This window comes from Thermobia domestica, chromosome 5 (genome assembly GCF_964235325.1).
Source record: "Thermobia domestica chromosome 5, izTheDome1.hap1.1, whole genome shotgun sequence".
Classification (NCBI taxonomy): domain Eukaryota; kingdom Metazoa; phylum Arthropoda; class Insecta; order Zygentoma; family Lepismatidae; genus Thermobia; species Thermobia domestica.
In genome coordinates, this window is record NC_137458.1 from 21,262,452 (window position 1) to 21,278,672 (window position 16,221).

Genomic DNA, 16,221 nt, shown 5'->3' on the forward strand with positions numbered 1-16,221 from the left:
GAGATCTTGAACCGAATAGTAACACAAATTCCCTGGTTTTAGTCGGCATTTAATTTCTTCGTGAATATGATTTTCGTCTGTTAATATTGATCCTAGATATTTGAAAGTATCCACTTTATCAAAAGTATTATTTAATATTTTAACACATCCATAATTTGCTGTATTCTGGTCCCGACACACTTCCATGTATTTAGTTTTCTCTGCATTTACTTCTAAGCCCATGTCTCTGCAATCGTTTAATAAGATCTCTGCGTTTCTTTCTATTGTTCTCCTATCATCCCCTATTAAATTTACATCATCAGCATAACGGGTGGAATAAGAATATAGAAACGGAAGAACCCGAGAAACCAACAGACACTATGTTCTCCACCTAAAACTCATAAAGTCTGGGATTGAACTAGGAACCTCTCGCAACAGAAATGAGCGCTCTACCACTGAGCCACCAGTGCTCTCTAGCAGTAGTCCCGTTCCATATAGGCCTACCTAGGTAGTTGTAATACTAAAAAGTTACATTAAACTCCAATTTCAAACGTCAATTATATAATCCCTAGACATAGACAGTGAGGTTTAACTAGGGATGCGCACGAGACAAGATTTGTGGCTGTCTCGTCTCGGAAATGTGCTGTAAAAGTGATATCTCGACTCGAAAAATGTATATTTCTCAATTGGAGGAGCCGTGTCTCGACTCGAATTTTGTCAGGAAAATCCTGTCTCGACTTGTCTCGTGCGCATTCCTTGTTTTAACATGTGGTATTAAATGAGCATACGTATGAAAACAGTATATTTCCTGGATTAAAAATTTTGAAGTATGCATTTTTTTCTTTTATCAAAGTAGCTATTTTTTGGATTAGATTGAATTTCAGTTTAGCGTCTTTTTTCAGCAGCAAGGCTATATGAAAAGTGGACCTACAATAGCAGTATGAAGTATTTCAGTTTAATGTCCCACTATTATACACTTTAGGCTAAAGGAGATAATGATTAAAGAAAGTGAATGATGATGGAAGAATTGATGGAATGAAATGTAGGAGGAAAGAAGAGCACTCCGAGAATACCCACAGACACGATATTGTCCACCACAAATTTACTTGACTGGGGATCGAACAAGGGACTCCACGCAGTAGAGGTAAGCCCTCTACCACTAAGCCACTGTGTCCTTCCAGTTGGACCTACAGCTTGCCGTGAAATCAAAACCACAAGAGCTTGGATTGAACCCTGATCTTCTGCTCTAAAGACGCGTACGCTATCCACATACCACAATGGAGCTCTAGGTTGTATAAAGGCATTATAAAGGCATGTTAGCTTAAATGTTTCTTATTGTTGTTCGTTGAACTTTAGCGTCTCTTTTCAGCATTGAGGCTATATGAGACGTGGACCTACAGTTTAATATGGAATCCGAACTATTGTAATGCGTTTAGATTCTACTGAGGATCGCAGAGGGACCCCGTGCATCAAAGGCGAGCTTGCTACTCACTAGACCAGTTGGGAAAGTCGCCAGATATTTTTATTGATACCACTATCTATATTAGTTTTGTGTCTCAGAACTCGAAAGAACAATTAACAGTGTTTTCTTTTTGTTTATTGAACCAAGGCCATAGGGGATAAAATATGTCCCTATTCACGTAAGGAAGTTTTAAGAGCCTTATAAAGGTGCCTCAATTTTTGAAACGATATTATCGAAAAATATGTTCATATTTTGTTCCCTTTTAGCTTTTCGATACTGGCATCATTTAAAAGTGTGTTTCATTACCAATGAAACAAGTCACGATTCGTAAAATAAAATTTCTGATTTTACGTTTCTCGCATATGATCTTTAGGTTAAGGAGACGTATGCATAATGAAAGTGAATGATTATGGAAAAAATGGCGGAATGATGATATGGAAGGAAATGGAAGAATTCCAAGAAAACTAGAGGACGCAATTTTGTCCGCGAGAGGTTCGTGTGACCGGGAATCCAACCAGTGGCCCCTCACACCAAAGCTGAACACGTTATCACTAAGCCAGGATGTCCGTCATGAGTTATGATTTGTATCAGTGGCGTAGGGAAGGGGGGCAGAGGGGCCGCCCCCTCCCAAAGAGGTCCGACAATGTACTTTGGTACTTTGATGTTTGTAATTTTTTATATATTTTTATGTTTATATATTTTTTGTTTGTAATTTTTCTATATGTATCTATAACAGCACTTGGCCCCCCCCAAACACATATCCTGGCTACGCTACTGACTTGTATTGCAACCTTTCCGCTGGTCAAGTGGGTAGCGCGTGTTCGTGTGCTGGTCCGGAAGTTTATTATCAGTGGGAAAAATCACAATCATTTACTTTCACTAATCGTGTATTTCCTTTAGCCTAAAAAGCATAATCCTGAGCCGTTAAATTGAAATTTCATTTCATTCATATTGCTTACATAATGTGGAACACACATTGTTCGAGCTCATGTGAGTTTTTTTTTTTTATTTTGTAAGACAGAATTGTGTTCGTGGGATTTCTCTCGATTTTTTTGTATTCTCTTACTTTTTTCATTCCACAAATTCTTTAATATCACTCACTTGCAAATATGACACAACTCATAGCCTATGCGACATAATCGAGTGGAATTACACTAAAGTCTTAAATTACCTTTCCTTTTCTGTTTTTCTCTTTCTTTCGTTTTTTCTGTCTGTTTATTTTCGTTGGTTGGAGAGGAATTGTAATAATGGCCGCAAAGTTCCGGTTCCGGCGGAACCGGTTCTGAAAACCTGATCTCCAAGAACGAACGCAAGGCCCGTGCACCAAAGATGTGCACGCTAACCACTAGACTAGAAGGGAAGGGTATTTATTTTATATGACATTAGAAGAATGTAACTAGACTTTTTCTTTTTTGATTTTTTTTTATCGTTCTAAACCTAAATATTTTATAGTTGCTAGTACTCGTACTTCTCCATTCAAATAGTAACATGAAATCAAACTGAGTTCAAGCTGTTCAAAAGTTTTCGTGCCTTCCCTGCAAATGTACTGAGAGTTTGAAGTTGATTTACGTATTAACTAATTTCTCGAAATAGAGGCTGTGAACTAGTAAAGAAATGAAATATTTCAGTTTTATGCCCCGCGGTCATGCCGAGTAGACTAAAGGAGATGGTGATGATGAAAATGAATGAAATGATGGAATGAAGAAAATGACAGGAAACAGGAGAACCGAGGGTACGAGCTTCTAGGTGCAAACTCGCACACACTGTTTGTTCACCACAAAGCTCACTTGGCAGAAGCTGGAGTTGAACCAAGGACCCCACCCACCAGAGATGAACTCCGTACCCTCGAGTCGGCGTGGCTCCAACTAGTAAATAAAATATGGACAGAATTTACTAGCAGATCTTAGGTTTTGACAGTAGATGCTATACTCTCGGAAAATAAGTCGTAAGTTTTATATCCCATGTTTGTTGGATGTGTCCCCAAGAAGACTCATAGCACATGCCAATGAACAAGAATAGAAATATTTGTGGAATGAGAAACAAGAAGAATCCTAACAACAAAACACACGAACACAAACCATAAAACTCACATGATTTGGAATCGATGCTGAAATAATTTACACAAGAGGGGGAGAGCTCTATCATTCATCCAGCATACCTCTATTTAATCCCAAGATTGAGATTCTACATAGACCTTGTATTAGAAGTAGCAAACAGACAAATTGAAGTAGCCATATTATTATATTTTTCTCTCCTGATAATGAAAAACTATTAACTTACTTAGTTTTGTCTAATTTTTGGGAGGAAGGGAGAAAATTTCTGGAAAATCAAAACTTGAATATAATTCCAAGTTAACTGACTAATCATTTTATTTATTTATTGACAAGACTTTTTCAAAGTAGCAAATAAGCAAAAGTCGTAAAGTCGTCACACTCTGAAGAAGATCGGTGCCTGCTTTCTATTTGGTTTCTTTCGGGAGAGTGATATTTAATCATCCCTTACATTTATTAACGTGGCTTCCGTTATTTCTTTCCTTAACTTAAGAGTAATATAAATCATTTTTAGAATCATGTGAGGCTGACAGCATCATATATTATCATTTGTCAATTTAATAGTAAATTATTACCAGGATGCATCTCCATGAAGCTGTCTTTCAAATTTAAAAATGAAAATTCAAAATACATATAAATCGTTTCTTTTTCGTTAGTTATTCATTATTTCGATATAATAATTGTTCACTAAAATAAATAAATAAAGGGTATTTCTTAGTAAGAGTGAAATCGGTCCTTGATCCAAATTGGGTCGCTATTGACCCAAAAGGTTACCCTTGACCTAAAAGTACCTAAAAAAGAATTAGACCCCCTACCCCCTCCCCTTACCGAATTATCGTATCATACATGCTCAAAATTGAATATTTTAAAATTTTGTTGGGGGTGGTCGAAAACTTTTGAAAGTTTCACAGATTGTAGATACTATCTAGATGTAAATGTGCAATTTTTTTTCAAAACCGTCGATGCGTATTTCCTTTATTTTTTTGCGTGTTGAAAATTTTAAAAAATTGTAGAATTTTTTTTTTTTTTGGGAGGGGACACGTCGCTCATTTTTTAGTTAAAAAAATTCTTATACCTTAGGTACAACATATATTTTTTTCGAGGCCTGAAAGTGATGGCAACATTGTCAGAAATAAATAAAACTGAAAACAAATGTGTCTTTCGCACAGTTTTTCCACCAGTTTAGAGTCCTCAAGGTGAGGGCCCCTTTACACAATCCTTTGCCAAAGTTTACAATTTCCCTTTCTCTTGCATCCTTTCAGCTTCTGTTGTTCTTCGGCTACTTGGATTGTGTCCATTTCGGAATAGCAACACTAAATATATCTCCGTAACAGTGCTTCTACTTCGACCGACTCTTGCACAACGAAGTTACATACACCTCGCGTGGGCTCCTCGTATCTATCAGTGCTTGCTTCACTGGCCGCACACAGGGGAGCTCGCTCTCTACCGGTACCGCTAGCGCTCGCCGTCTCCTTTAGCCCAACCGGCATAACCCTGGGACGTAAAACTCATTCATTTCATTTCATTTTCTACCGTGAGCTGCATAACTTTGTTGTGCAAGAGTCGGTTGAAGTGGAAGCACTGTTACGGAGATACATTTGGTGTTTCTATTCCGAAATGGACACAATCCAAGCAGCCGAAGAACGACAGAAGCAGAAGGGACACAAGAGAAAGGAAAATTGTGAAATTTGGCAGAGGATTGTTTGAAGGGCCCTCACCTTGAGGGTCTTAATATGGTGGTAAAACTGTACGAAAAACACATTTGCTTTCAGTTTTTTTTTTTTTTTTTGACAATGTTGCCATCACTTTCAGGCCCCGAAAAAAATATATGTTGTACGTAAGGGTATAACAAATTTTTTAACCAAAAAATCAGCGACGTGTCTTCTCCTCCCAAATTTTTTCTACAATTTTTTGAAATTTTCAACACGCAAAAAAAAAAAAAAAAAAAAAAAAAATGAAAAAGAAAATATGCATCGATGGTTTCGAAAATAATTGCACATTTACATCTAGATAGTATCTACAATCTGTGAAACTTTCAAAATTTTTCGACCATCCCCACCAAAATTAAAAAAAAAAATATTTTTGAGCATGTATGATACGATAATTCGGTAAGGGGAGGGGTTAAAATTTTTTTAGGTAGTTTTAGGTCAAGGGTAACCTTTTGGGTCAAAAGCGAGCCAATTTGCATCAAGGTCCGATTTCACTATCTTACTAGGAAAGATAAATTTGACCGTGGGAAGAACAACTTAAAATAAGAATTCGAGATACAAACAAATATTTTGTTCCTCGTTACTTATTGATTATTTTCAGAAAAAAATCTTTTGATTCCGAAACATGAAAGTATAATTAGAAAATAAACTTGGGTGAGGTAAACTTTACACTAGACCGCAATTCAAAATGGGGACTCAAACTCATAAAAGTCATATTCTCTTCGCTACGTTTTGGTTATTTTAAATTAAAAATATTTTGTTTTCAATAACTTAAATACTGTATATATATTATTTTAATATTTAAGATATCTGTACACTGACCCTGTCAAATTAAAATAGGGGATCGAAGTAGATAAATAAGCTCCAATGAAGTTTGTTTTCTAAAAAAAAAATTTTGTGTTTCAGTGCCTTTTCTTGCAGGAAATCAATGTATGTACATAAATATTAAAATTTTATCCCTTTAAAACAAGGGAAGGAAAATTAGTTAATGTATTAATTCTTGACACACAAGAATCAGTATTCACTGTAATTAAGATTTCTTGTTTTCTCCTGCACGATAAGATTTTAAATTTTACCTACGTGGGTGCACTCAAGATGAGCCACTGACGTTTTCCATAACGATTTTTCACTTTGAAACAATCAGTAACTAACGAAAAACAAAAGATTTATATATGTGTATTGAATCCCTTTTTTTAAAATTAAGTGAGTCAACTTCATGGAGATGCAGGCTTCGAAGTCTCATAATTTCGATTGATAGGTAAATAAATATTCGATTTAGGTTTTGGCCTTCAACTTGATCGAACTCAACCAAATTTTTCAAATGACCCAATTACGTATCGGTAACCTTCACACTAATTGATAGTTCGACTAGGTAAGGGCGTTGCCAGTAGCGTCGATTTTTGTATAACTTTAAGCGATCCGTCAGGTAATGTGTTTCGTTGTCAGATATCCAAGCAAAGATAACTAGGCCCTGGGGCGAGGAACAGCAAACTTGGGGAAGCACGTACTTTTTCAACCTTCAGGATCGGCACCCATAGCCGTTCCCGAGAAATTAATGTTCACAGACAAAATAATTTCCAGGCGAACGGATGTAATGATGAAAGATTGTGGCAGATTGTCGCCAGAGCTACTAATGATCATATTATACTTCTTTCTCCTCCAACTGAAAAGAAAGTCAGATCTACATAATTTTTTAGTAATACAAAGTACATGAGGTAACTACTTCATTTTAATATCCAAACCATGATGATATATTCCGGGAATTCGATACATCAAAAAATCATTACCGCAATCCACGAATTACATTATTCCCTACTACGGCATGAACCCTTATTAAAAGAGAATAATCGGGGGAAGGGGCCACGGTGACTCAGTGGTAGAGCACTTACCCCTGGTGCGTGTGGTTCCTGGTTCGATTCCCCGCCGAAATAAATTTGTGGTGGACATCATATCCGTAGGTTTTCTCGGGGTACTCTCGCTTCTTCCCACTTTCTTATTTCAAAAATTCTTCCATTATCACTCACTTGTTTTCATCATCGTCTCCCTTAAACTGAAATATTTTAAAAGAGAATAATCAATTCTACTTCCACACTTTATGTATATATATATAAAATTTAAAATAGCAGAAATCAGTATTGTAATTTTCTGGAAAGAACAGAAATAGCAGTTTTTCAAAAGATGATCCTCATTATTGCCCACTCTTGTCCATTTTGCCCACACTTGTGACGACATAATTGTTTTGAAGATAATTTATATTCTTTGGCAAGTGTGAATGAATCAACAATAAAACCTATTTCACTAAATAATATTTCGTAAGTGTATTAAATAATTATTGACTATTATTCGACTTTTGCAATATAAAAAAAGTACATGATTTATAAGTATCTTTAACAAGACAGTTTCGTTTTATTTTTGTTTCAAATTTATCCCACATAAATTTTTATCCAATACATACATGTGCATGCACTCTATTAAAATCATTATCCCATTATTTTTATTACGTTTCTATAATTTTAGACTCCTTGTTTCAAATCTAAGAGTTTGATCGACCAATGTTCCAAGATGGATCCTAAGGATAAAGCTTTGGCAGAAATTCGAAGATATTTCCCTAAGGATGAATGGAGAACTATGTCCGACTATGAAAAGCAGCGCCATGTTAATGTATTGGATAACTATAAAATGATGGTACAACTTGGTAAGCTATACATTCCATTCTTATCCTTTGTTTGTTGTATATGTGTTAGAGAGAGAGAGAGAGAAAGAGGTTCTAAGACAAAGAAAATGTATGTTTTATGCATGGTATACCGTGCTCTCACGAGTTATAGCTGCAGATTTAATTTTTGCTTACATTTAAAAAAATAAATAATATTTGAGTGTGTAAGGTGTCCGTCTACTTTAGTATTGGTGCATAATTGTGGGATGTTACACTAAACTAAAATGTTCTAAAGCAGGGATGCAAATAAGCAACAAAATTTTACTCGCCCAAGAAAAAAATACTAGCCAACATCGCAGTGTTTACAGTTTGAAATAAATAATAGTAACTCGCCCGCACCGATGAATCACTTGCCCCGGGCGAGTGGTTATTTGCATCCATGTTCTAAAGTGTATAATTTGCAAATTCTATTGCCAATTTTCTTCAGCAAAACGTATACTTGCATTTAAACAAGCATTGTAGCTTGTACCTTTCCCTTACTGCCTTACTTAAAAGTACCAGCGACCGTACTAATGTCTCCACTGTTGCCACAGTTCTAGAGCCTGTCTATTCCACTTGTGCCCTCGGAAACTATGCGAACTATACTTCGGCCCCAACCCCCACCACCCTCTGACGGAGGAAACCCTCCCTTTGCTTAGGGGAAAGAAGTGAATAACCTCAACTGTGTTGCCAATTTGTCATTCAGTCGTTTGGTCTTGACGAGTGAAGATCGTAGGCTACTTAGAATGGCTAACAAGACAGAGCACAGCGAAGTCCGTGAAATAATTCATTTTAGCAACGCTTCCGCATCTAACAATTGAAAGATCTCGGCCTCAACAACATGTCCCTCCTCTTTCGAGGGAGGTACGGGAAATCACATATCGACAGCAGCGCCAGAAGGGGCATAGCTGGGATAGAAAGGCTCTTGCTCTGGAGTGGGCTGAAAACTAGTACCAAATTGAAGCAAAAAGGGCTGATTATTCATTCTTTTATACCAGTGTAATACATGGCTCTATAACATGAAACTAAAAGAGTTAAAGTTCTAGAACACCCCCTTCTTGCAAGAGTCCAAATCAAGAAAGTGCCCTTTCAAAAAAAAAAAAAAAAATGCTTTTTAAAAACACCCAAATAAAAGGACCACGAAGAACCGTGGAAGTAGATGAATCTTTTCTCTCACTGTATAACTGACTTACTTAAGCATAGTCTGGTCTTCTTCTGAAAATGCAATACTTGATTCAATGCGCGTGTGCTTCTTCTTCTTCTTGTTTTTAAGATTTGAAGCTAAAATTTCCACCACACTGATTCTTCCTCTTCTCCTTAGTGCGCGGCGTGGATGCGCTCATCTAACGTAATTTGTTTCCCAATATAGTTCGAATTACGATTTTTCCACACAAAGCTCATAGCGTTATACGATGCAGCGTCACAGAATGAATGTTCAATAGCATTTTATAAAGAGTCCAACACACAGTATAAATGGGGGTGCGGTGGCTCAGTGGTAGAGCGTTCACCTCCGGTGCTTGGGGTCCCTGGCTCGATCCCAGCTCGCGCCGTGTGGACTTTGTGGTGGACAAACACCGTGCTAGTGGGTTTTCTCGGGGTTCTGTTTCCTCCCACTTTCTTCATTCCTCTATTTCATTCATTTCTCATAATCACCGTCTCCTTTAGCCTAATCGACATAACCGTGGGACGTAAAACTTAAAGATTTCATTTCATTTCATTTTCATTTACACAGTATAAATAACGTGAAATGTAGGAAAGTCTTACTGACACTTTTGAAAATATGACAAGTATTTGTTATATGGTACTGAATTGGGTAGAATTGTACCAACTTTATCACAAAAAGGGCTGAAAATGCCAGCGTTGTACCAGCGGGCCGATGAATTACAAAAAGGGCTGAATTTTGGTGCAATTGTACCAAGTGTGGCAACACTGAACGTCTCGCATTTAATTGAATGCAGTGATGCCTACCTGAAGCGTTATAAAATCCCATATTGAGAAGCATACATTCCCATTTTGGTCTTGAATTTCCCACGTTATACCAATTACAATATAGAAGTCTCTCTCTCTCTCTCTCTCTCTCTCTCTCTCTCTATATATATATATATATATATATATATATATATATATATATATATATATATATATATATATATATGTGTGTGTGTGTGTGTGTGTGTGTGTGTGTTTGTGTTTGAAAAATGAAATAATTGTATGTCATTCACTTTTTTGAATACTATATCAGTAAATGGTCTGTAAATTTCCATCTTCTACGTTTATCAAATGTTAATGAAAATAATTACATTTTGCTGTCAGGATTCAGTATTTGTATTATGCCTTTGAGCCATCATCTAATGAACGTAACGAAACTATAACAACTTTATTCTCCAGTCATTTTATGTGAAACATTTTCCAAGATTGTTGTTTTTCATTTTGTATTTTACTTCCTTTCCCGATAATTATTTTCTTCCAAACAAATACCAGAGCACGATTTCCTTTCCTTAGTTTTTTTTTTTTTTTTTTTTTTTTTTTTTTTTTTTTTTTTTAATCATAAGTTTCTACTGCAACAGCATGCGTGCATTTTTCGGTAACAAATCTTGACACTCACCATTGGTTTCAAGATTACTTATGACTCGTATATATGAAAAATCCCAGAAATGCTGCTAATTGCGACGTAAGTTTCCTTTATCCCTTTTCAAAAGATTGTCAAAATTCCACAAAATGGGATTTTTGCCACCGGTTGGCATCACTAATTGAATGACAAGCAACTCTCAACAACAATAATAACTTATTCTTCAGGTACAAGTGTAGCAAGTAAGTGTTGCTGAGTTGACTGATATGCAGTACGTATTTCTTATAATTTATCTTAATTTGAATATTTTTTTGGAAAAAGCAACTTACCCGCCCGAGAATTCGCTGATGACGCTGGAAGGCTTCCCTAGAAGAATGAATATTGGATATTACCTTTCATTTGTTTGTTTATTGGTTCAAGTTTAGGTTTTCCTTTCAGAACTGAAGCTCTATAAGACGTGGACCTTCAGTTTAAGGTGGAATCAGAATAAACCTGTAGACAACCCGATTTTTTTAGCGGGGTAGAAATGAATATCGCTGGGGACAATGAATATATCTTGGCCAGGGCCGGCGCTAGCAATTTTGCCGCCCTGGGCAGTACTTTCACATGCCACCCCTTTAATCCTCAAACCTTATTTGACAGAAGACGTTCAAGTGTCACGAAAAAGCAAGATGTCCCATTTAAAAACAGTATGAAATGGGAAAATAAACAAAAAATTGAACTACCTCTCTCGAATATTTACGTAATATTTAAATGACCATACATGACACAATATTCAGTATGCTCGATTTCGCTGTATATATTGCAGTCTTGGTATATATGTGATATAGAGCAGCGCATATAGAAAAAAAAATAAAAATATGCTTTAGTCACGACAAAGAATTTTAATTTTTAAGCTTATTTCATATCAAAAAAGTGTTTCCAATACAGTATGGAGCCTAAAGGTAATATAGTGAATCAAATATTACGGCAAAATTAAGTGATTAGCCTAAGCCTTATGTACTAAAACACAATAGAGACACACAAATTTAACATATTTTAATTGAAAGAAACTTTTCTTGCTTTGATGTAAGCAAATTCCTTTATCACATTTGCGTAGTTCAATGTTTCAGCCAATTAACGTTCTATTGATATCATAGTTAGACCATTCTAGCGTGTTTCAGACCTGGAAGACTGTAGTTTTATATAACTTCCTTCTCCACTTGTCACTGTTACCTATAAGGTTAACAAAATCCTAAGTGCAGCACTGACATTGGGAACAAAGTCATGTTCCTCAATTAATTTTAAAGCTTATTTTGGTGAATTTTTAGGCTTAATTATAGCGGATAACATGGGGTTAGTATCTTTTGATTCTTCGTGTTAAAATGCTGGCAAGTTTAGTACACTTTTCAGACAAAAGTTCAGGTGGCATATCTTTAAGATTACTTATATTGTAAAGAAAATCGACATACTCGCTGTACCGGTAATGCCTAAGTTGCTCAAATCTTTCTCTTAAAGCTAAAGATATGCTACACTGACTTGATCCCTAGTCTTTCGTTGCAAGCGCTGCTATCGGCTGAAGGAATTCCACTCGCTTTCTCTTGCTTAGCAACAGCTGAACCCTTATTGGCTCAACGCGTGGGTGTGTAAGGGTGTGAGCGTTAGTTCGCATTTTTGCCACGGCTCAAGACATTTTGGCAGCACAATAATATAATCACGTCTAGAACTTTGTAATAAAAATCGATATTGTATCTTGTTTGTGGATCTTCAATAGCTTCATCCCGTTCCTCGTACTGCAACTGTCTTTTCTTCTTACGACTTCGAGCTTCCACTGTATTACTTATCCGTGGATCGCCCATATCTAATACTGATGGCAACTCATCGCATCAACTAAGTAAGATTGAAACTTTGTATCATTTCTGCTGCTCTCAAAGTAGGCTACTCAGATATATTTTAAAGAAACCCGACTGCATCCAACAAATGAGAATCAATGCTTTGGAGACTCTTGCTTACTATGTTTATGTGGAGTAAAAAGTCATACCAGATAAAGAGTGAGCAAAGAAAGTAGTTACGCACCTGGTTTCCTATACACAAAGCATCGTGGCCGACCATTTTATCCAGTCGTTCTTTTAGAAAAAATGTTCCGGGGGGTCACACTTAGTATTCACTGCTGGTACTATTTATTATTATATTATAGGCGTATTATTTTGGTCTCTTCCGGGGGGCACTCTCAGAGCTCCGAGAGGGCAGTGCCCCCCAAAATCATGTCTGGAAGAAACACTGATTCTATCTGTTCTATTATCGTTACTTATTTGAAGTAAGACATCATAACCCTCGCCTATTTTATATCTAAGTGGAGTCAGAGCATCAATTCGGCTCTTCCTCCTTATGGTGCTTAATGGTTTTAAAGTGAGACTGCTAACGTGTTCCTTCCTGACGTATACTTCAATATTTTGCAACACTCAACAAAGTCAGTATTTTACTTTTAATTTATTCACTAAGAATTTGAATAATTTCATTTTGGACATCTTTTCCTAACTAATGGTGGTATTTAATTGTCCTCCCATGGTTCTTTTCATGTGTTCGCCCATGACTTGCAAAAAGTTCTACCAGTTTCAGAAAATTACCATTATTACTTGTGTAAATTTTATCAGATGTTCTACGTAACGGTAGACATTGTTCATCTAAAAACTGTATTATTGCAACTAGTCGTTCTATTATGTTCTTCCAATGTTGTGCTTCGGTATTTAATATTTTATGGTGTTCTGCGTCAATTGTAAGACCACTCTTCAGTCATATCGAAAGCTCCATCCACCTTCTTTGCGACTCACGGTGACTAGCAAAAGCTTCAGAAATGTGACGCCAATTGTTATAACCATCAACTGTGAAAGATATTTTACTTGTGGATCTTGGTCTATAACGACATCACTATTTGTGATATTTGTGCTCGCTTTTGTGGTGAGATCGTCATTCATTGTATCTATAGAAAAATATGAAGACGAAGGTGTATCACTAACAGAGAGCAGTCACTCTGAATTATATTTCCTGACTGACTGAGTTCTTCATTTAAATCTTTTTTTTTTTTTTACTCATTTTCATTTTGAGGAACGTTAAGAACTTATACACCCTAGCTGATAATCTTATCTACGTCGCTGCAAGAGAAATATTGAACGAGATACAGTACATGTGACTAGTAGTTTGATAATTGAAAATGAAGAGAAGTGCTCTGAGTTTCCTAAATGTGAGTGAAGTAAGTTTAATTACATTCTCAGGTGAACACCATGTGGACTTAATACGAAGCATTATATTTTGATAATATTCTTTTTTTCTTCAAATTTTGCCGCCCATTAGACTTGCCGCCCTGGGCGGTGGCACGGCCCGACCCCCCGTCGCGCCGGCCCTGATCTTGGCTGTTTATTTATTACATACTAGCTGAATTACCCTTTCTTCGCATGGAAGAATAGGTTTACGAGAAATATTTGAATCACCGTCCCCCTTTGGATACGTATTTCAACGAAAGTATAAGTATAAAAATACAGGGTGTATCAAAAAGAACTTTAAGAGGGGCGCGGTGGCTCAGTGGTAGAGCGTTCACCTCTGGTGCTTGGGGTCCCGGGTTCGATCCCAGCCCCCGCCAAGTGAACGTTGTGGTGGACAAACACCGTGCTCGTGGGTTTTCTCGGGGTTCTCCCGTTTCCTCCCCCTTTCTTCATTCCACCATTTCACTCATCTCTCATTATCACCGTCTCCTTTAGCCTAACCGGCATAACCGTGGGACGTAAAAACTTAAAAATGTCATGTCATGTCATGTCAAAAAGAACTTTACAACTTTGTAAACTCATATTGATTTATTTATTTAGCTTATAGACATGGTTTTGGTGTCATTTTGTAGCAAAATACATCGTTTTTTTTTAAACCTTGCACCTAAAGTGATTCAATGTAGCTTCTATCGATGATGCGGCGCACATCCTATCTGAAGTCTGTCTTGCCAAACACAAAATTCCTTACGAGCAATTTTATCAGTGTCCTTTAACTCTTGCACCATTTGTAATTGGTACGGTGTGCCATCATTTTCTCAACATACGCCAAACTGGTATATGTGTAACGTCTAGCTGTCGAGAAGCGTGCCGGATTGATTTTGTAGCACTATTCATAAAGTTTTGTCTCACTTGTTCTACAATCTTCAGACGTACGGGGACGACCTGAAGATTTGTTGTGTCTTACCGAACATCCAGTTTCAATTAAACACTTATACCACTAATAAATAGTAGGCCCACTGGGAGGATCTTTACCATACTTTGTACGAAAATTACATTGCACAGTTTTCACACACTTGTATTATTCAAATCAAGCCGGTAGCCAGCCCAAAAATGTAGGGGGGGGGGACGATCTAAATATTATAGTTCATCATCATATTAAGTTCATCATCATATTATAGTTCATGTGCAAGAATACCTTGAAAATTTTAGGGGGACGCCCCCTAGACTTCCCCCCTGGATATACGGGCCTGATTCAAAGTAAAACACAGCTTAGAATGCTCGGGACCAGTAACGGCAGCCATCTTTGCTACAACTGCCGCTAGTGCTTGCAGTGGCTTTTTTCTGAACTAATGTACTACGTGAGTCAAAAGATGTATTTTGCTACAAAATGGCACCAAAACCATGTCTGTAAGGTAAATGAATGAATCAACATGAGTTTTTAAAGTTGTAAAGTCCTTTTTTGATACACCATGTACAGAAGATACTTTACTTTTGGCATACATTTTGAATACGCCCTTGAATCAAATCAATATGATTAAAAAAAAAAAAAAACTCGGCTTGACGTGGGAATTAAGTATGTTCCGAAAGATTTTCAAAAGGGTCAGTCGTTTTCTCAAGTCCGAAAAATTATGGATTCAACACTAATCTCAGCCATTTTTCACATTTTCATCCCTTTTCTCGTCTCTCTGCCGATGGGGATGAATTTGGACTTAAAATGGCAAATAGAGCGTCATTATTCATCTCAGCGACTCTGGAAATTATGGATTCGACAACAATAACGAGTGTTTTCGATCATTTTTATATGTGACCCGTTCCCTCTTTCTCTGGGTGTGCTAGCAGTCTTACTCCCCGATACTTTTTTTCAGACAGCAAGTAATATGTGCACTAAATTTGGTTAAAAATGCTCCAGGCGTTCTAGAGTTATGCTGGAATATACATACACATTCATACACACTATATACATGCATACATATTTCGTATATACTGTAAAGATGGAATTTGTAACACAGTTGTTGCTTCTTTTACAAAGGATATACTATACTGATTGACGTTACGGTAGACAATTCAAAATCTACGATGATGCATAATTTAATTCAGTTGCTTATTTTAAAGGAGTTTAGTTTATCGAACTTATTTGTATATTTACTCTGTGTTCCTGTCCATTCATGAGATTAAAAAAAAAAAAAACTCAAGAACTATTTGATTTTTACGAAGATGTAGAGGGTGAAAAGTTAAGAGATGAGTTCATTAGTTTGGGTGATATTCAAACCGGAAGTTGTACTAAATCATGAAATCAACTATTTCCAGTTTTAACATTGATCACTATAGAACGAAAACGGTAGAAGCTGTTTCTTGCAATCTATTAAAAAATACATTTCATTTCCATCTTTAACTTCGTACTAAAACCGGAAGTGATAGAAATCCAATAGAACTATCGTTTCAAAAATTCATCTACATAAAACAGAAATGTTAAGAGATAGCGAGGTGCTCTCGGTGCTATGCTAAACACTGCTTGAATAG

The 16,221-nt window shown here is 36.6% G+C and overlaps 1 protein-coding gene across 2 annotated transcripts in view; it reads left to right on the plus strand.

Moving 5' to 3' along the window:
• The first annotated feature begins 7,722 nt into the window (after positions 1 to 7,722).
• The window catches only part of LOC145685784 (uncharacterized), a 61,331-nt gene continuing 52,832 nt past the window's right edge, over positions 7,723 to 16,221 (plus strand). For both annotated transcript variants that reach the window (XM_081758312.1, XM_081758313.1), the window contains exon 1: positions 7,723 to 7,896. In XM_081758312.1, the coding sequence (XP_081614438.1) occupies positions 7,764 to 7,896 (133 nt within the window). In that variant the 5' untranslated portion in view covers positions 7,723 to 7,763. The remainder of the gene's footprint in view (positions 7,897 to 16,221) is intronic.